Genomic DNA, 19,900 nt, shown 5'->3' with positions numbered 1-19,900 from the left:
GCAGGCAGGCAGGCCCTCGCCCCACACCCTAAGGGACTTCCGGCCTTGGGTACCAGGAAGTGGCTGGGCTCCTCCCTCCCACACCCTGGCTGCTTCCTGCCCACCCGGCAGCCGGGGAAGGAGCGTGGGAAATTCTCAGGGCCCTGACCCCTGCCCCACCCCCTCTTCGGGGCCTTGGGACCCAGGTCAGTCCCTCTGACTCCCTGAGCTGACATCCCACCCCAGGAACCCTCCCAACCAAGGCCAGATCCCCCCACTAGACAAGCAGGCGGGAGTCAATGTGTGTTTCATTTTCTGTTTATTACTTGAAATCACGGTGCTCGTGTAGGTTTTTTTTTTTTTCCAATTTTATGTTTTCATACATGAAACTCACGCCAGGTGCCGGGACCCCCACAGCCCGACCCCCCGAGGGCGGGTAATGCTTTCTTGGGCAGCCCTTACCGGGCAGAGGGTGGCGAGCCGGTTCCTGCCTGGAGGTTCCACCCTCAACCCGTGGAGGCACAGACGTTATTTAAAAATCGTTAAAAAACAAAACAGAACACACATTTAAATAGGTATCCAAGACAGTTCTTCAAAAAACAAACCCGCCCCTTTTTCTCCTTTTTTTTTCTATTTTTTTTTTCTTTTTTTTTGGAAAAACGAAAACAAAACAAAACCCAAAATCCTTGAGCTCTACCCTCTGGGACCCCTCCCTGCCCACCCTCCCACAAAAAAATTTACAGAGCTACAGTTATAACACGTGATGTTCACATCTGAAACCATTAACTTTCAACACATAAAGGGGGGGAGTTGAGGACCTGGGGTTCACCTACGAGAACAACGGGGGGGGGGGGTGGGACAGGCAGAGCCAGGACAAGACCGACAGGTGGGGTGAGGAAGGGTCCAGACATCTCCATTATCATTAAAAAATAAAAAGTGAGTGGGGAAAAAAATCCAAAAACTACCCCATTGAAATGGCCCCAGTAGGGGATTTGTCCCTCCCCTCTGGAGACAGACACCCCTAGGGCAGGGGCACTGAGGGGCGGGGGGTCCAAATTAGACCAGCAGCGGGCCCCGCCACGGGGGTTAATGCTACACGGAGTTGTTGCCCCCTGCCCAGGGGATTCACAGCTCAGCACCCCCTCCCATCCTGGCTGCGGGAGGGGCCCCCAGACAGTCCCAAATCCACATCCCTCAGGTTGGGCCGGGAAGGAGGGCTCGGAGGGGGGAACTCCCCAGCACCCAGCCATTCTCTCCCCTTTTTCAAGAGTTCCCCAACCACTATTGGCTCAGTCAGAAAATTAATAGTCTATAAATACCCCAAACTCAGGCAGGAGGTCAGAAAACACGGGGGTGGGGGCGGAGGAAACAGCACAGTCCGCCGGCTGGGGCGGGGCGGAGGGCAGGCTGGGGGGTAGTTCCCCTATCCCTTCCCGACAGGAAAGGGTGCCACGCCCCTGCACCCAAACCCCATGTGGACCCCAGCCCCAGCCTCTCTGCTAAAACGGCTTTGCTCTCCTTGTTAAAGAAATGAAGGAAAATGCAAAAAAAGACCAAGAAAAGAGGATAGGAGTGGAAGAGAAACAGTCCCCTCGTTGGCTTCTGTGACCTGTTGGCTTGCTGTAGCCCAGTGGGCGCTGCTGGCCTGGGGTGGAGACCCCGAAGTCTGCACTGGGGGGTGGGGTGGGTTCTGCGCACTGCGGCCCCTCCCTCATCTGTAAAGTGCATAATGACATATCGACATTTTTGACTTAAAACCTGAATAGGGTCGGGGGGAAAGGAGGCGGCGGAAGGGATGGGGCGGGTTTCTCCGTCTCCTTCACTCTCCGCCATCCAGAGAGACTGCTACATATTGGAGCTGGGGAAGGTTGGCAGGGAGGACCGACCCGGCGCAGAGGTGAAAGGAGACAGACGGAGGAGGAGGAGGAGGAGGAGGAGGAGGAGGAGGAGGAAGAGGAGGGCAGGAGTGAAGGGTGAAGGAGGTAGGAAGCAAAGCCCATGAAGAGTCCAGGAAACCACGGTCAGAACTTTTTAAAAAAAGAAAAAAATAATAAAAAAGAAGAAAAGAAAAAAAGGCTTCTGGCTGGGGGAGTGGCCGCCTGCCCTCCAGGGCTGGGCCACGTTCTCTCCGGGGCTCTCGGAGTCCCCGCCGCCCTGGGCTGGGGTGCGAGGGGCGAGGGTGGCCCATCCGAAGATCCTAAGCCACCACGAACTCTGACTTGATGTCAGGGTTGACTTCTGGCTTCCACACGGAGTCCTCGAAGTCGAGGCCCAAGCCGGAGGCCTCGCTGGGGCTGCCGCCGCCCCCGCTGCTACTGCTGTCGCTGCGGCCGGCCTTGCGGCTGGGTGACCAGTGGTACGGACCCCGCGCGTCCCGCCGGGCCTTTCTACGGAGCCGTTTCTGCTGCAGAAGCAGCTGCAGCCGTTCCACCTTGCAGCGCGTGGCGCGGTTTTCCGTCTGCCGAAGCCGGTCCCCTGCAAAGGAGGTAGTGGCCTGTGACTCCCAAAGCCTCCACCTGCGGAACACAGAGGACCACCCCAGACCCCAGCAAATGCCCCTGAGGTCAGACACAGTCCTGCCCTCCCTGGAGGGAGGTCAGCAAAGGAAACGGTCAAGGACATCCACCATGCCGGGCACAGTGGTTCACGCCTGTAATCTCAGCACTTTGGGAGGCCGAGGCAGGAGAATCGCTTGAGCTCAGGAGTTCGAGACAGGCCTGGGCAACCTCAGGAGTTCGAGACAGGCCTGAGCCACAGAGCGAGACCCCCCCTCTACAAAAATTACAAAATTAGCTGGGCATGGTGGTGTTTGCCTGGAGTCCCAGCTACGCAACTGGCATCTAATTCTCCAGCTCAGCCATGAGCTGGGGAGGTCAGGACTATCTTGCCTCATTCTTCCTGGAGTCCTACATGGAGGGGGCTTGGCCGCTTCTGTGATCCGAGGGGAGATACTTGGGGGTTGTACCTTGGTTTTTTTTTTTTTTTTGAGACGGAGTATCGCTCTGTCGCCCAGGCTGGAGTGCAGTGGTGCGATCTCGGCTTACTGCAAGCTCCGCCTCCGGGTTCACGCCATTCTCCTGTCTCAGCCTCCCGAGTAGCTGGGACTACAGGTGCCCGCCACCATGCCCAGCTAATTTTTTGTATTTTTAGTAGAGACGGGGTTTCACCGTGTTAGCCAAGATGGTCTCAATCTCCTGACCTCGTGATCCGCCCGCCTCGGCCTCCCAAAGTGCTGGGATTACAGGCGTGAGCCACCGCGCCCAGCCAGTCTCCCACTTTTAAACTGAGCTGGGAGGAGCCCCCGCGATGGGTGCGGAGCCCAAGGGCAGTACAGTAGCCATCTTCCGGTGAGACTCTGGAGGGAGTAACCCGCCGTTTGGGAGTAGCTGGGGCCAGGCTGGCGGGGGGGTTGTGTTCGCTGCTTTTCCAAGTCACTGAAATGCTTAGGGGTGGGCTCTGGCCCCGCCTCAGCCTGCCAGGCCTGACTTGGCCATTCACAGAGGCACCAAATGCCATCTGGAGATGATGCCCCGGGGGGGGGGGGGGGTGGCAGGAGGAAGTGGGCCTGTGGCCCCCCGGGAGCACACAAGGACACTTTGTGCCCTGACACACATGCTGCCTTCTCTCCGGGCTGGAGCAGAGCAGTGGCCACGGCAGCTGCCATCCCCCCCAGCCCCTGGGCAGGTCAGCTGCTCCTGAGCCCACCAGCTCACACAGAGGGGCCTTGAGAAGCCCGGGCGGGCGGGGAAGGCAGGACCCCCGAGGGTGGCCACTCACCCGGGGGCTTGCACATGCGGATCTGGCTCTGGCCCTGCAGCAGGGAGGCTGAGGGGGCGGCCGTGAGCTTCTCGCAGGAGGTAGTTCTGGGGGCCAGGTCGGGGGCCGGCGAGGCCGGGGAGCACTGGGCGTGGCAGCGGAGCTGGGCCAGCGAAGGGGGCATGCCCTGGTAGTGCCGGGTGGCGCTCAGGAGGTCGTTCAGGATCTGCAGGATGGTGCCGATGTCACGCCGCGGCCGCCCGCTGCTGTCTTGGCAGTTGGGGTGTAGCGTGCCTGCGGGCAGAGGTGGCCGTGAGTGCCCGGCACGGGCACAGTCCCGCATGTCCAGGACGGGCGTCCAGGGGTGTGAGCTCATGAGCTCAGGCAACGGCGTGGACACGTGGGCTGATGTGCACGAGGGACCACGGGGCGGGAGCGGGACACGTCCCCAGTATGCAGGCGCCTGGTGACCCGCGGCCTCCCGGGCAGGGCCGGGCGTGTGTGTGGGGGATTCCTGGGGGACATGTGAAGTGAGCAGACGGACACAGCCTGTGTACGCTCAGAATATGTGGAGTCGCCTGTGGGTGGATGTAGGCCCCAAATGCACAGGGTCACGGGACACACGTGAGCTCACGCGTGTGCTGTGACACCTACCAGAGAAGGTCCCTGAGAAGACCCCCGGGGCGTGATTCACAAAGCTCTCGATGACGGCGCCGGGTTTTCGGGAGCGGGGGGCAGGGCTGGCCCCTGGGGTAGACGTGGTGCTGGCACCAGGACTGGCACTGCTGCTGGCCGTGGGGGAGCAGTCCATCTGCTGACGGGAGGAAGGGGCACATGAGCACGGGGTCCAGGATCAGGGGATCACCAGCAACCCAGGGACCAGAGGTCACCCACCAGCCCAGCTCAGGAGATGACCTGTCAACACAGGGTTTAGAGATAAACTAGCCCAGGGTCACGAGGTCACAACCAACCCAGGACACAGAGATGACCCATGAGTCAAAGATCAAGAGATCATCTACTGGTCCAGGTCATGTCAGGCGATGACTGTCAACTCAGGATCTAGAAATACCCCACCAATCTAGGCTGGGGGATCACCCACCAGCCCGAGGTCACAGGATAGCCCTTAATACAAGGGACTCACCTGGGACTAAGAGTCCTTGTCCTCCCCAAGACCTCCCCAGGACGGCCCACCCTTTGGATTCCAACCAAGGGTCACCCTTCCCTTCCCCAGGCTCACCTCCGGGCAGGTGGTGGAGGCTGCGTGGGACCGGAAGGAGCCGGCTGTGATGGGCGAGGGAGATGCAGGGGACGGGCTGGTGGGCACCGGGGGGACTCGGGCGGCACTGGACACCGGCCGGCAGGGCGAGGACACGGGGGAGGCTATGCTGGGGTCCCCCCGCGCAGCAGCGGCGGCGGCCGCGGCGGCCAGCACATGGCGGTGTTGCAGTGGAGCGTGCTGGGCCGCGAGCTGCAGCTGCACGAACATCATGTGGTCGCCCACACGCAAGGCCAGTGTCAGTGGCGAACGGCCCGACAGGAAGTCACTGACCTGCAAGGAGAGCGGTCCGTCAGCTGGGAGCCCCAGCTTGCGGCGCCCCCAGCCCAGCCCGGCCCAGTCCCCCCGCGCTGTGACCTGGGGCCTCTCGCCGCCCCTCTCTGGGCTCTGGGGTCCCTGTCGGTGCCACGGACGCTTAAATAAAATGAATCTGTATTTCCGGAAGCCTCCTCCGCCAGCCCGGCCCGGCCCGGGCGCCGCTGGGGGCTGTGGGGACAGAGGCGGGTCAGACGGGGGCCTGCCCCTCCCTGGCCAACTAGGTCGGTCTTGCAAGGGGAAACTGAGGCCAGAGGGGGCGGGGCCCAGCTGGCAGTCACTGACCTCAAACAACCTTCACTTTGCCTTTCCCCCACCCTCATGGGCCCCTAGATCCTCTCTGCCTGTGGATACGGGAGGGGCTCCACCTCAGGCCCCCTCCCAGCTAAGTCACCAGGGCCAGCAAGTGGGTGGAATTCTGGACGAATTCTTCTGTCCTAACCTTTGCTTTCTCAAGATAAATATTTATCTGTCCTGGGCGGGGCAGAGGCCTAGGGGGCTGCGGCAAGGCTGCAGGAAGGGGCCCTGACCGCCCTGAGGCTGGAGTCCCGGAGGGCACAACCTGCTCCCAGCACAGAAACCCTCAATCTGCCCCCGTTCAGGGTGGGTGGGGGTTGAATCTCACCCTGTCCTCACCAAGCCCCCTGCTCTGGGTATGGGCCAGAGCCCTGCTCTCCCCAGGGGCCGGGATGGGGGGGGGTGGCGGAGGTTTCTGAGAAGTGACATAGGCTGGGATGACTCAGAACCGACCGCCTCCCAGCTCTCCCTCCCGGCTCTCCTCTCCGCTGGCAGTAGCTGGCGTAACCTTCTCTGCTTGGGGCCCATGGGGAGGGAGGCAGGGAGGAGGGCAGGGTGAAGCCCCCACCCTGCGGCCCAGCCTGCCTGGCCCCCTACCCCCCTGCCCCAAGACAGCCTTTGCAGGAAGGGCCCGGGGTGGCTTCCCGAGAGCAGCTGGAGTCCCCACCACCACCCGCCCTGCAACTTCCTCCCTGGGGAGGGCTAATGGGCGGGCATGACTCGGTGCCAGGCAGGGAAGCAACCCTGGGGAGCCCAGTGTCTCCGCCCAGCACACCCCCCCAGCCCCCTACCAACCCAGCTCCTTCCTGACGCAGGCGCCCAGGGAGGAGGGTGTGAAGCCAACACGCCCTGGGCCCCCTGCCAACCGCAGCCCCCCAGCGGCGGGGAGCTCTGCTCACACTCGCCCCAGGAAATCACCTGCAGCCCCCGCCCTGGCTCGGGACCCCGGCTCTGCCCCCACGCCACTGCTGCTGCTGCTGTGGCCACCCCCATGGCAGACCACCCAGCTCCCGGCCCCCGCCCTGCCCCCGCAATGTAGGGAAAGGGCAGGACTCTACATGCCGCTGGGAAAGCGGAAGGGGGTGCGGGCCTCGGGGCCAGGGAGGCCCGGGAAGCCGGCCACCCCTTGCTGGGGCGGGTGGCAGCCTGCGTCCCCCACCCTGGCAGCGGGCGGATTGCTGAGGCCTGTGTCACCCTCCTGGGAGGTGGCCAGGGCCCTTGTCTGAGGAAGGCTTGGCCGCAGCCAAGAAAATGAGGAAAGAAGGAGAAAAAAAAAAAAGTCTGCAGCAAAACCGGGAAGCGGGTGAGGGCCAGCCCCAGCCTCCCTCCTGGCCGCTTACTAAATATTTTCCTAACATCCTGTCTAGGCCTCGCTGGCCCCAGAGCTGGGCACCCCCGCCCCCACCCCTTTCGGGGTAGAGAACAAAGGCCAGAGAGAGGAGGGGAGGGCGACGAGATCCCCACCCTCTCACGATGGGGGTCACGGAAGGCGGAAGGAGTGTCACCCAGGCCGCCGCCCCCAGCCCCCAGCAGAAATGTAAAAAAGGAGAAACTCGCTCTGGGGAAGCCACAGCGGCTGGAAGGGGGCTCCTCGGTGGGGGCGGAGGGGGCTGGGGATGCAGGCGGGGGTGTGAGCAGGGATGAGGCCCCACAGGCCAAGGTCATCCTGCAGGCAGTCTTGTGAAAGCCAGGCCCCCTTCCCCCAGGGCAGCCACCGTGGGAGAGAAAGCCCTCCGGGTCAGGTGGTGAATCTTGGGGGAGAGGAGGTGGGGAGGCCAGGCCAGGCTGGCACCCAGGCGGGGTGGCGCGTCCCCTCCCCTCCCCCAGCCTCCTGGGAGCACAGACAACCCCCAGGCCCCGTCGGTGGCCAAGGCACCCTGCCTCCAGGGCTGCCCTGTTAGGAAGGGGCTGGCGAGGTCTTACCTGCGTCTCCGTGAGACTCTCGAGGGCTTGCATCACGGACTGTTCCGGCCTTGAGGCCTGAGACTACAAAGAGAGGCAGGAGAGGGGCCTGAGTGTGGGGTCGGAATCGTGGGCTGGAACATGGGGTGGAGAGGGCCCTGCTGGCTGGCGGGGTGGGGGCCCCAGGTAGTGTGTGTGCGGACAGGTGCCGAGGGAGGAGCTACTGCCTGTGTGCGGGGGCCTCTGGGGGCACGCAGACCCATGGCCATTTACCATGAGGCCCGCTTCCACGGTGGGTACCAAGGTCAGCTTGCTGCCATCACCCACGCCGAACTCCTGCAGCTTCCCCGAACTGAGCCGGCTGGGGGGAGGAAGGAAGAGCATGAGACTCCGTGGAGACGACACAGGGACGCGGAAGCAGAGGCCGCGGGGGAGGGCTGTGCTTGTGTGGGGAGAGACGGATAAGTTCCCACCCCCACCCCTTCCCGGCTTCCAGATCCAGGGCCCTAAGCGCGTGCAGAGAGGTCTCCGTCTGGTGCTGGGAGCCCCATTCTGGCGATTCGGACCCCTTCCCTCCAGTGAACCCCCGCCCTGGACTCTGGCACCCTCTCTGCACCCCAACCAGGCACTTTCTCCTCCTCTGGGCTCCAGTGTGCTCTATGCCACCTTCCCCCGCGCCCCCAGGGCAGCCCCTGCCTCCAATTCCCTAATTCTAGTCCTGGCTCCTCTTTGTAGCAACCACGGGCTTCGGCCCGAGGAGAGGCCCTGGGGGTTGCGCCGGGCCGGGCTCCCCCTCCTCCTCCCTCCCCGGCGCAGGCGGCCGCCGCCGCGCAGACAAAGGAGACCCTCCCCCTCCGCCCCTCCCCCGATGGGCCCCTCCACTGGGATGGACACTGCGTGTCCCCGGAGGCCCGCGGGGGGAGGGCTCCGGGCCTGCAGGCGATTTAAATACCAGGGGGGAGGGGAGGCTGCGGGGAGCGCTCGGAGGCGAGAACAAAGGGGGGAGAGAGACGCAAGTGGGGGGAGACAGCCAGACGCAGAGGAGGCCACCGAGCAGATGCGGAAGCCAGCGCGGACGCAGGCGGGAGGGGGCGGTGGCGGCCCCCACACCCGCAGCCGGGACCCCCGCAACGCCCTGGGATTCCTGCCCGCCCCCAAGGGGGGCCGCCGAAGCCCGGCCCGGGACGCCCTCGCAGCCGCCTTTGTGCGGCGACCCCGGGCGGGGGAGGGGGCCGAGGCAGGCAAGGCCGAGCAGAGGGCGCCCGAGAGCGCGCGGCGCGCCCCCGCCCCCCGTCTGGCCGCCCCCTGCCTTCCCCGCGCGGCGCGCTCTTTGTTCCCGCCCGGGGGCCGGGGCCCGAGGGGGCGGCCGGCCGGGGGCGCGCGGTACCTACGTGTCTTTGTGGAGAAGAGCCAGGCGCTCCTTGGGCACTTTGAGGCGCTGGGACAACCGCTTGCGCAGCCCCTCCACCGTCTCGTCGGGCGGCACGGCCAGGTCGTAGCGGGTGCCCGTGGTGCTGTGGATGGCCAGGCTCATGGGCGCCGCCTCGGCCGCCGGGCCCAGCTCGCAGGCGCCGCCGGGGGCCCCGCGCCGGCAGCTCCGGGCGCCGCCGGGCTGCGGCTCCATCCCCGGCGCGCGCTGGGGGGCTGGGGGCGGCGGGCGCCGCCAATCCTCGCCGCGCCTCCGGGACAGGGGCGAGAGGCTCCCCGGATGCCGGGTCCTCCGGGCACTCGGGGGCGCGGAGCAGCGCGCGTCCTCCTCGAGAAAGTCCCGGCCGCGGAATGCGAGACCGAAATCCAAAATCCGAGTGGCGCTCCGAGGTCGCTCCGGCTCCTGGGGGCGCCTTCCGGGGGTGGGGACGGCACTTGCTTCTCCTTCAGAGGGCGGCGGGCGCGACCGGGACGCGGCGCGGGGAAGGGTCCTGGGGAGGGGGCGCCGCTCGGCTGGTGGCGCTGGGTGCCGTCTGCCGCCCGGGTCGCGCTTCCTCGCGCGTCCCCTCCCTTAGCAACAGCCGTCGCCGCCGCTCGGAGGATCTGGGGGTGAAAGTAACAAGAAAAAAAAGTTATAATGTATCAACGTTCCAGGGGGCGGGGCCGCCGCCCCCTCCCATTCACTACTTACTCCGCCGGCCCCGCGCCGGCCAATCGCCGCGCGCCGAGCGCCCAGTCGGCCGCGAGCCCGGGCCTATGAGAGCCGCCGCGGCACCGCCCCACGTGGCAGCCGGGCCCGCCCCCTCGCCCCGCCCCCAGCGCCCAGGCGACCAAGGGGAGCGCAGCGGGGGCGGGGCTGGCGCCTCTCCGCGCCCGCCCCCGCCCCGCCCGCGCCCGCAGCCATTCATAAGCGCCCGGAGCCCGCAACAAAGGGCGGGCGCGCCCCGGGGGGCGCGGGACCCTGGCCTGGAGTCGGGTCTGGTACCCCTCGCGATCCCAGGGGAGCGGCCGGGAGCGGGAGGGGGCGCGGGCCATTGTTCCCGGCGCCGGGAGGGGCAGGAAGTCGTGGGGCCACCCCGCCGCGTCCGTCCGGGAAAAGCCGCGAGCGGAAGCGGGAGCGCGAAGTCCGCGCCTCGTGGCCGGGGTCCCGGGGAGGGCGGGCGACGGTGAGGCTAGGGCCGCGGCCCCGGGGAGGGCGTGGTGCGTGGGGGCGGAGTTGTGGCCGGGGCGGGGCGCCCGCACCTCGGTGACGTGGCCGGGTGGCTGCTGCCGGGGGCCCCGCGCGCCCACCCGTCGGCCGCGGGCAGAACCCGTTTCCCCGAGGCGCGCCCGCTCGAGCCGTGACGTGACGCGGCGTCCCCGGCTGCGCCCGCGCGCGCTCGGGGATGCGGTGAGTCAGCAGCTCGGGCGCGCCCTCTGCCGGGCCCGCCTGGGAGCGCCGCCCGGAGTCCCGGGGAGGGGGCGCCGCGCTGCCCCTGGCAGGGGAGGAAGACGACTGGGCTGCGCGCGGGGGAGGAACCCCGATCGGGGACGAAAGACTGTAGTCGGGAGACTGCGACCGTGTGGCTGGGAAACGGAGGGCGGAACGGCAACCAGTTCAAGGTCACCCGCGGTGAAGGGGGAGTGCCCCGGGGGGCGGGGCGGGGGCTGAGGTCCGGCCAGGGCGGCGCTGGCTGCGCGGAGCCCCTCCCACCCCACACCCCGGGGGGCTTCCCAGAACCGGAGGCTCCCGATCCCTCCTGTCCCAAGAACAAAGAAAAGTGCGGGCATCCTGAGCCATCTAGAGTGGGGACCCTTCCTCGGCCCGCAGGTCCCCCCGTCCACACTCACCGGGCGCGGCCGGTTCTGCGCTCCAAGTGCTGCGAGTACCTTCGTCCGGGGCCGAATGCGCGCTGGCCGGGCCGGTCTGGGCCAAGCGGGCGGCCCTCAGCCTTTATCCGCGCCGCCTTCCCTCGGGGTGGAGTTAGGGCGGGCAGGGGGGCGGGGGGCCGGGCGGGCGGTGACGCAGACTGGCCCCCGCCCCTGCCTGACGGCCCTGGCCCTGGGGCGCCTTGACGGCTGGGCCACCCGGTACCCAGGCTTGGCGCAGTTCATGGGGGGACTCCCCTTGAATGCCCCGAGCCAAGGGTCTCGGCCTGCCTCGCCGCGGGCTGAGATGCACCCCGAATCGTCACCGGGACAGGGTTTTGGGGTGTACAGCGCGACTCGCTGCCCCGCCCCCTTCCTGTCGCCCCAGGCCCGGTGCTTCCGCCTGGGGGCGCCCGCGTGGGGGGGACGGGAAGAGGGGCCTGAGTCAGCGGCTGTCGTCCAGGAAAACAGGCTGGAGTCACCTGCCGTAGAGTGGGGGTGCCCTGGCCAGCCCTGGCCTCCTGCATCTGTCAATGGTGACCTCAGAGGGCATTTATGGAGCGATGAGCCAGTGCCAGGCCTGCCTTGTGCCCAGCCAGTCACCAGCCGGCTATGCTGTGACCCCGGGAGGTAACTGGCCTCTCCAAGCCTCAGTTTCTCCAGGGTGGGTGGGAGTGTGGTGAGGGGATGCGGCAGGATCACTCTGGGGCCATCACCCCCCATTAATGCAGGACATGCACTGGTTCCCAGCCTTTGGGGTGGGCACTACCCCATTTTACAGATGAAGAAACTGAGGCCACAGCCAATGAGACACGAATGTGGTGTGCATCTCACCCTCCCCCGTCGGCTTTTTGAGGATGGTCCTGGTTGAGGTGGGCCCCATCCTGCCCCTCTATTTAGAGAAGGGGACCCCATCCCTACGGGAGCACCTCCTGTCCACTTATCTGACTCCTCCCTTTATCTGGCCTGACCACCTCCACCCCCACCCTGGCCATGGGCGCCCCTCCCAGGGCTGCGCTCCTCCCCAGGTCTCCTTCCGGCTGCCACCCATGCTCCCGGCAGCTGCGTTCCCCACCTTGACAGGCACACCCAGCCCCGAAGGGTCAGGGCTAGGCCAGAGAGGGAGAGGCTGGGATAACCCTTGGAAGGGGGTCACGGGGGCTGCGGTTTGAGGAATGACTAGGAGTTTGTCACATAAAAAAGATGATGCGGCCGGGCGCGGTGGCTCACGCCTGTAATCCCAGCACTTTGGGAGGCTGAGGCGGGCGGATCACAAGGTCAAGAGATTGAGACCAGCCTGGCCAACATGGTGAAACCCTGTCTCTACTAAAAATACAAAAATTAGCTGGGCATGGTGGCATGTGTCTGTAGTCCCAGCTACTCAGGAGGCTGAGGCAGGAGAATCGCTTGAACCCGGGAGGCGGAGGTTACAATAAACCTAGATCATGCCAGGGCACTCCAGCCTGAGCGACAAAACGAGATTCCGTCTCAAAAAAAAAAAAAAAAAAGGCCGGGCGCGGTGGCTTATGCCTGTAGTCCTGGTACTTTGGGAGGCCGAGGCGGGCAGATCACAAGGTCAGGAGTTCGAGACCAGCCTGATCAACATGGTGAAATCCTGTCTCTACTAAAAATACAAAAATTAGCCAGGCGTGGTGGTGTGCGCCTGTAATCTCAGCTACTTGGGAGGCTGAGGCTACTTGGAGGCTGAGCATTGCTTGAACCCGGGAGATGGAGGTTGTGGTGAGCTGAGATTGTGCCATTGCACTCCAGCCTGGGCAATAAGAGCGAAACTCCATCTCAAAAAAAAAAAAAAAAGACGATGGTCCAGGAAGTGGGAATGGCTTGAGCAGTTCTGGGAGCTTAGTGAACTGGACCCAGTTGGAGGGAGGAGGGGCAGGGTTGATGAATGGGGCTTGGATGAAGGGCTGGGGCCCCAGGTGGGAACTACAGGGCCAGGCTCATTCTGCTTCCAGTGAGAACAAAGGTGGCGGAGGGAGCTGTGGGCTGGTGCCAAATGAGCAGCCCAAGCCGGACACTGGGGTCCCCTGTGAGTGGCCAGCAGCCCCCACCTCCCTCCCTGCCTCTTGCCTCTCATGTGTGGCTCTGCCACCTGCACACCGTCACCTCAGTCTGGTCGGGAGTGGAATGGACACCGTCACCTCATTCTGATCGGGAGTGGAATGGGAGACAGGTTGTGGGAGAGCCCTGCACACCGTCACCTCAGTCTGGTCGGGAGTGGAATGGGACACGGGTTGTAGGGACATGCTGGGCTTCATAGGGGCCACTGTGTGGCCCTTTGGGGACCAGATGCCCAGAGGCAGTCTAAATGAATAAACATGCTAAAACGCTTCCCCACCATTTCCCATACTCGGCGTCCCCATGGTTGAGTGGGTTGTTCCTGGGTGTGATGGGGACAAACCCTGTGCTCTGTTCTGCCTCACTAAGCCAGGGGCTGCCCTCACTGAAGGGCCTTGACCGCCTGGTTCCCGGCCCCACCCTGGCTGCCTCCTGCTCCAGGACGCATCCAGCCAGCACGGGCTGTTCCCTCCGGGTATCAGGTGTCTCGGGTGTCCTGAGGCCTGGATCCAAGGTTCACACCCTCCCTGGTGGTGGGGGCAGGGGGGTCCCCGGAGTGAGCAGCTCCTCCCACTGGGCCCCTGCTAAGTCCCAGCTGTGCCCTTGGTCTTATTTATAGGGTCCTGATGGCCTGGCAGGAACTTGAAGACCTGGGGCTGGAACTGGGGGCGGGGGGGGGGAGGGGGGCGCCTGGGCAGAGGCTGCTCCTGTGGCCTGGTGGCTGGCACAACCTTCCCTGGGCTGCGGATTCCTGGAGAAGTGGGGGCCTGGTCACTCGTGTCCCGAGGCCCAAGTGGAGGGGGAGCCAGGCAGGGGACCCGGGGCTGTTCCAGAACACCTGATCTGCTGACCGGCGGCCTCAGAGTTGCAAGGCCCCCAACAGCACCTCGCCTCAAGTGCAGCTGTGGCAAGTCACCCGCCTGGTGCCATGACGTGGGAGTGAGCTGCCCGTCCGTGCTGACAGGCCCGGGGCGGCCTCTCTGTCACCATCCCAGCTCCAGTGACACAGGCAGGCCCACCCTCCCCACTCACCCCCCTGGAATTCCCTGCCTACCCCACTGCACAGGCCCTGTCCCAAGGAGGGGAGGAGGTCAGGAGACCCCAGCCCCCACCGTCCACACACCACCTGGAGCCAGTGTTGCCCGCCCCCAGGGTTACGGAAAGGAGAAAAGGCAGGCCCAACGGGGCAGTGCCAGGGAGCCGCCCCCTCCTGGGCCCACCCCACTCCATCTGGGGCCAACCCAGAAGCCTAGGTGCCCACAGAGGTGCCAAAAACACTGCAGATTCGGCACCCGGCCAGGCAGGGCCACCCACAGGACCGGCTGGCACAGGGCGGGGCCAGCGTGGGAGCGGGTGGGGCCCGCCTCTTTCCAGAGGCTGGTGGGCGGGGCCAAGGGCCAGCAGGGCTCAGGGTCAAGGCCTGGAGACCAGGAACTCGGCAGAGGCGCCAGGAGCGGCAGGGACACCCCTCCCTGACCGATGTCCCCATCAATGGTGACCTTCACCCTCCCCACCGTTGTAGGGTGAAGGTCAGCAGCCTGCCCGCCTGGCTGCACCCCACCCACCCCCTCGAGCCTGCTTCCTACAGACCTCCAGGTGCCCTAAGGGACATAGTCCAGAGGAGTTCAAAGGCCCTATTTGCAAGGGACACGGAGGACGTGAGCAGAGGCCCAGAACGCTCCCGGCTTCACCAGGCCAGGTGGAGTAACAAGAGCAGAGCACACAGTCAGGCTTCCGGGTCTTTAATGGTGCGGGGGCTGAGGGCAGTTCATCCAGACGTGGCTCCGAAGCTGAGGTCAACCTTGGCGGCTGGCTCTGCAGGGCAGAGGGGATGGTATGCGGCCCGTCAGGCTGGGGGGATCTTGAGAGGCGGAAGGAGAGCCCCATGGGTGGCAGCCACAGCTCAAAGCTGAGGAGGAGCTTCCCTGGCCCAGTCCCCAGAGCTTTCAACACAGGCAGGGCCTGGGGCCCAGGCAGAAGCCTGCACTGCCCTCTGGTGGCCTCCTTGGCAGGCGCGGCTTCCCCAGGTGGCCGGGACCCCAGGAGCTGGCTGGGCCCACCTGGCATCCCTGCCCAGCCCCTAGCCGGGCCTCGGGACACCGGGTACGCACCGCCTACTCCAGGGCCTTCACCAGGGCCTCGTTGGCCTCGATTCGAATCTGGATCTCTGCCCGCGTGGCCTCGTCCGCTGTCCCCACCAGCTCCGCCTGGGCCTTCTCCAAGTTCGCCTTGGCTGCCTGCAAGGGGTTGAGGGGCGGTGAGGGGCCAGCAGCGACCCCAGCCCGGCTCCTGGTCCCCCAGAGCTCCCTCCCCCGCAGCCTGGACAGCTCCAACCTGCTGAGCCTCAGGTCCCCTCTGACACTCACCCCCAGGTCCAACATGTCCAGCGTCACGGCCTCTTCGGCCAACAACTGCACCGAAGAGTCGGCGTTCACTGCGATGGAACCGCTGCTCACTGGGGGAATAGGGCGGGGGGAAGGCGTGAGACCCCAAAGGGCTGGACAGCCTCAGGGACTCCCCTGGTCAAGTCCAGAGCCCCCTGTGAACCAGGAGCTCCACAAACATCCAAGTCTGTGTCCTGAGTGTGCAGACACACCCACAGGACTGGCCCTGGGCCCAACATGGCGGGCAACTGCTAGAGAAGAACAAAACGGGCCCCAAGAAAGGACTAGAAGCTGGAGGAACCCCCAAAAGCACTGCCTGGGGACAGAGGCCCTCCCTCTGACCCACCACCCATGGGCTGAGCTGGGGTCAGGGCCAAAGGCAAGCTGAGTTCAAATCTGGCCACCACTGGAAACCAGTGAGGCTTAGAACTGCTTTTTTTCCTGCACAAATGACCTTGCTCCCCTAATCTGATCAGCTCTCCCAACATGGTTTTTTGAGGAGTTTTTTTGGCACAGGGTCTCACTCTCGTTGCTCAGGCTGAAGTGCAGTGGCATGATCTTGGCTCACTGCAGCCTTGACTTCCCCGGCTGAAGCAGTCCTCTTGCTTCAGCCTCCCAAGTAGCTGGGACTACAGGTGTGCACCACTACAACCAGCTAATTTTTTGTAGTATGGGATTTCACTATGTTGCCCAGGCTGGTCTCAAACTCCTGGGCTCAAGAGACCCTCCCACCCCGGCCTTCCAAAGTGCTAGGATTACAGGTGTGAGCCACCACACCCAGCCTCGCCTGGTCAGTTTCTTTTTATTTTTTGTAGAGACAGGGTCTCACTCTGCTGCCAAGGCTAGTTTCAAACTCCTAGGCTTAAGCGATTCTCCCACTTCAGTCTCCCAAAGTGCTGAGATTACAGGCATGAGCCACTGGGCCTGGGTGGTTTTACATTTCTTGCTTCGACCATCCTACATTGGTTGGTCCAGAGCCAGTCATAAACCAGCTGAGAGCAGGGTCCCCTCTGGTTCGCTTTCATCACCGGCCAGCCCAGGCTCCTCAGTGGACAAACCTGCTAAAACTGTATTTTTCTTATTTGAGATGGAGTTTCACTCTTGTTGCCCAGGCTGGAGTGCAGTGGCACAAACTCCTCAGCCTCCTGACTAGCTGGGACTACAGGCACCCGCCACCACGCCTGGCTAATTTTTTGTATTTTTAGTAGAGACGGGGTTTCACCGTGTTAGCCAAGATGGTCTCGATCTCCTGACCTCGTGATCCCCCCGCCTCGGCCTCCCAAAGTGCTGGGATTACAGGCGGGAGCCACCGCGCCCGGCCAGTTTTCTGTATTTTTAGAAGAGACGGGGTTACATCATGTTGGCCAGGCTGGTCTCCGAACTCCTGACCTCAGGTGATCCACCTGCCTCGGCCTCCCAAAGTGCTGGGATTACAGGCGTGAGCCACCGTGCCCGGCCTAGAACTATTTTTTCTCGCAGCCTCAACTGAGACGGAGACTGACCTGGGATGTGGAGCCCCAGCCTGGCCTGGCCCTGCAGCCCTCCACCGGACTCACCAAAGTATTTGGAGGTGGTGCCGTCCTCTGCATGCACCACGACCAGCCCCGGCCGCAGGACCTGCAGCGTGGGCACGTGGGCCGCCAGGATGCCGAAGGCTCCGGTCAGCGTGGGCACGTCCACCTGCCGGACGTTGGCACCGTTGAAGAACACCTGCAGACAACAGCGTGGGGAATGATGGCGGGGCAGGCCGGCCCCGCGCCCACCGGGGACTCGGCCTGTCCTGCTAAGACATGGGTCAGGGCAGGACCTGGCGCTGATGTGAGGCACTGAGACAACCCAGCGCAGGGATCCGAAGTTGCAGCTTTGGTCCTCAACAGTTGCGCCTCATTCTACTGATCCGCGAAATGGGAATGCAACGATCCGGCGACACCCAGGCTTTGGCCAGGGAGATCGGGGAGGGCACCCAGGAGACGCTTATCTCGGGGAGGTGCCCGGGACGAGGGCAGCGCAGGGGTCGGGCAGCAGAGGCAGGGCCGAGGATCCAGGGCTGAGTAGCCTCGGCTTCCGGGGCGCGCGGGTCCGGGGGCCCGGAAGCGGGGGTCGCGCCCTGGGGGTGGGGACCCTGGACTCCGGGGGCGGCGGCCACGGAGGGTCCCGACCCGCAGCGCCCGAACCTGCGTGGGAGAGGCGAAGGTGAAGGACATCTGGTTGGGGCCAGAGGCGGCAGCCGGGGCGGCGGCGGCCTCGGCATAGGCACGGGCGTGGCGGACGAGGCGGCCAAGTCCCGGGCGGCGGAGCAGCGCGGCGGGCAGCATGGCAGCGGCGAGCGGCAGGAAGCGAGTAGCTGGCGGACAGCGGACTCCGGCGCGGTGCGGCCTGGAGGGCGAGGAGGACGACGCGCAGGGACGTCTGGGAGGAGGGGTCCCGGCGAGAGCGCAAGCGCGAACTACGACTCCCGGCAGGGCGCACGCCACGTTGACGACGCAGCGCCCCGTCGTGAGGTATTCTGGGGGTTGCAGTTTTGTTCCGGCCCGGGCTGCGGCAGAACCAGGGGGTGGTCAGATAAGGGCGGTGAAACGGTCCTGGGAGGTGGAGTAAAACGAACTTCAGTGAAATTCAAGATTCGGCTGCGTGGTGGCTCACGACTGTAATACCAGCGCTTTAGGAAGCTGAGGCCAGAGGATCACTTGAGGCCAGGAGCTGGAAACCAGCCTGGGCAACAGTGTAGATCGCCCCCACCCTCGACCCGTCTGTACAAAAAAAAAAAAAAAAAAAGATTTTTGGGGCGCTCATTGGATGCAGGGCCCTGGATAGACATCAAGAAAACATCAAGTTTCCTGCTCTGGGCCAGGTGTGGTGGCTCCAACCTGTAATCCCAGCACCTTGAGAGGCCAAGGCAGGAGAATCACTTGACCCCAGGAGATGGAGACCAGCCTGGGCAACAGAGGGAGACCCCGTCTCTACAAATAATCAAAATTAGCCGGGCGTGGTGATGCACGCCTGTGGTCCCAGCTACTGGGGAGGCTGAGGCGGGAGCATCGCTTGGGCCTAAGGAGGTTGAGGCTGCAGTGAGCTATGATTGCACCACTGCACCCTAGCCTGGGCAACAGAGTGAGAATCCCACTCTGGGGCCGGGGGTTGTTTAGCAGACATTTGAGATCATTAATAAGCAGGTCAGGCCGGGCGCGGTGGCTCACGCCTGTAATTCCAGCACTTTATCCTATCTGCAGGGCGAGGCAGGCGGATCACCTGAGGTCAGGAGTTTGAAACCAGCCTGGTCAACATGGCGAAACCTCGTCTCTACTAAATATACAAAAATTAGCCGAGCATGGTGGTGGGCGCCTGTAATCCCAGCTACTCGGGAGGCTGAGGCAGGAGAATAGCTCGAACCCGGGTGGGACGAGGGGGGGGGCGGAGGTTGCAGTGAGCCGAGATCGCGCCACTGCACTCCAGCCTGGGCGACTGAGCAAGACTCTGTCTCAAACAAAAAAATAAATAAAATTTAAAAATAAACACGTCGTAGTGGTAGGTGGTGGCAAAAGCCAAAAATAAATAACAGTAAAAGCCGAGAAAGTGTGCAGGACGGGACAGGGTGGAAGGCTGCAGGTGCAGCTGTTCTAGGAGACGGCGACCACGGCGAGGGGCACAGCGCGGGCGCGCGGGAGGGCTCGCTGGGGATCCCGGACCCCGGCGCGCTGCTCCTCGACGCCGGCAGAGAGCGCTCCGCGCCCGGAGATGCGCTCGCCGCCCCCCACCTCCTGCCTGGCCGTCGCCCCCGTGCGCCTCTGACGCAGGAGCGCGTGCGCGGGCGGCTCAGGGCTCCGCTGCCGTCAGCCAGCGGCCCGCGCAGCCTCGCTCGCGGCTATGACGTCACCGCCCCGCCCCCACGCTCACGCAGGTCTGCGGCACCCGGCCGGGCCCCCAGCCCCGCTCCTTAGGCTCCGGGAAAATGCGGAATCGGGGATGGCGGGGGTTGGGGCTCGGGCTCCCTGGAAAGGGCCTTGAGCCTGGCGCGGTGGGCTGGACCCCAGGGGTGCAGGGAGCAGGGGAGGGCCTGGGGCTGTGGCTTTACAAGGGTGCAGCCAGGGAGATCCAATGCCTCCTGCTGTGGGCGAATTCGACACCATCCGTGGCTCCCTACATCCGGAGGCTGCACCCTCGCCCCCTGCCCGTGTTCAGGCCAGTGCAATGGCGGGCGCCACTGTCCCCTGGAACCCAAGCACCTGAAGAAGGCCCTGCTGGTCCGACTCAGGATGAAGGCGTGGGCCTGGCTCCTCCCCCCGGGCCAGCGCTGTGACGGTCACTTGGAGCTGGTCATCCTGGCCCTGGCTCGGGGAATGCAGAGGAGGAGGCCTGTTCACTTTTCGAGTCGTGACCTATGCACCTCCTGGCTCTCAGGACCGCATATCCAGCTGCCACTCCAGGAAACTGGGAGGCCTAATAGACTCAGTCTCACTCGTGGAACCACTTCCCTCCAGTCCCCACTCCAGGGTCGCCCACGGGTGAAGGCGCCATTACTCCAGCCCCAAACCTGGGGTTCCTCTGGAATTCCGCCCTGTCCCGGCCTGTGCACCCAGCATGGGCACCGCGGCTACCATCTCTTTCCTAGCAGGCCCCAGCCTCCCCCCGTTTAGTACAG

General features: G+C 64.6%; 2 protein-coding genes across 8 annotated transcripts; both read right to left on the bottom strand.

The window, feature by feature from the left end:
• Window positions 1-281: 281 nt before the first annotated feature.
• MIDN (midnolin) lies at window positions 282-11,166 on the bottom strand. 7 transcript variants are annotated; one of them, XM_034951789.4, is made up of 9 exons: window positions 10,784-11,072; window positions 8,917-9,556; window positions 7,799-7,886; window positions 7,547-7,609; window positions 5,369-5,497; window positions 4,973-5,284; window positions 4,390-4,546; window positions 3,757-4,029; window positions 282-2,454 (listed from the first exon to the last, which is right to left on the bottom strand). In XM_034951789.4, the coding sequence occupies exons 2-9, from the start codon at window positions 9,147-9,149 to the stop codon at window positions 2,177-2,179; spliced, it is 1,533 nt and encodes a 510-aa protein (XP_034807680.1). In that variant the 5' UTR covers window positions 9,150-9,556; window positions 10,784-11,072; the 3' UTR covers window positions 282-2,176. The 7 variants fall into 7 exon arrangements, with proteins under 7 accessions (XP_034807680.1, XP_034807679.1, XP_034807681.1 ...); XM_034951788.3 differs by having other exon boundaries at window positions 4,390-4,549; window positions 10,784-11,069; XM_034951790.3 differs by lacking the exon at window positions 5,369-5,497 and having other exon boundaries at window positions 4,390-4,549; window positions 10,784-10,940.
• Window positions 11,167-14,603: 3,437 nt separating this feature from the next.
• On the bottom strand, window positions 14,604-17,838 carry ATP5F1D (ATP synthase F1 subunit delta). The gene is made up of 5 exons (XM_034951817.2): window positions 17,436-17,838; window positions 16,818-16,971; window positions 15,244-15,332; window positions 14,989-15,114; window positions 14,604-14,692 (listed from the first exon to the last, which is right to left on the bottom strand). Exons 1-4 carry the CDS (start codon window positions 17,574-17,576, stop codon window positions 14,992-14,994), a joined length of 507 nt encoding a protein of 168 aa, XP_034807708.1. The 5' UTR covers window positions 17,577-17,838; the 3' UTR covers window positions 14,604-14,692; window positions 14,989-14,991.
• Window positions 17,839-19,900: the final 2,062 nt, after the last annotated feature.

Source organism: Pan paniscus, chromosome 20 (genome assembly GCF_029289425.2).
Source record: "Pan paniscus chromosome 20, NHGRI_mPanPan1-v2.0_pri, whole genome shotgun sequence".
NCBI classification, from domain to species: Eukaryota; Metazoa; Chordata; class Mammalia; order Primates; family Hominidae; genus Pan; species Pan paniscus.
Note: the sequence above shows the minus strand (reverse complement) of the source record. Positions and strands in the feature narration are given on the sequence as shown.

Excerpts from the sequence above, each read along its gene's own strand:
- MIDN (XM_063600730.1), bottom strand. The coding sequence starts at position 9,149 with ATGGAGCCGCAGCCCGGCGGCGCCCGGAGCTGCCGGCGCGGGGCCCCC. Across the intron at positions 7,887-8,916 it reads GCTCTTCTCCACAAAGACAC|CCGGCTCAGTTCGGGGAAGC; the intron begins GTAGGTACCGCG and ends TCCTCCCCCCAG. Across the intron at positions 7,610-7,798 it reads CCGTGGAAGCGGGCCTCATG|TCTCAGGCCTCAAGGCCGGA; the intron begins GTAAATGGCCAT and ends CTCTCTTTGTAG.
- ATP5F1D (XM_034951817.2), bottom strand. The coding sequence starts at position 17,576 with ATGCTGCCCGCCGCGCTGCTCCGCCGCCCGGGACTTGGCCGCCTCGTC. Across the intron at positions 15,333-16,817 it reads CACCACCTCCAAATACTTTG|TGAGCAGCGGTTCCATCGCA; the intron begins GTGAGTCCGGTG and ends CTATTCCCCCAG. Across the intron at positions 15,115-15,243 it reads TGGACATGTTGGACCTGGGG|GCAGCCAAGGCGAACTTGGA; the intron begins GTGAGTGTCAGA and ends AACCCCTTGCAG.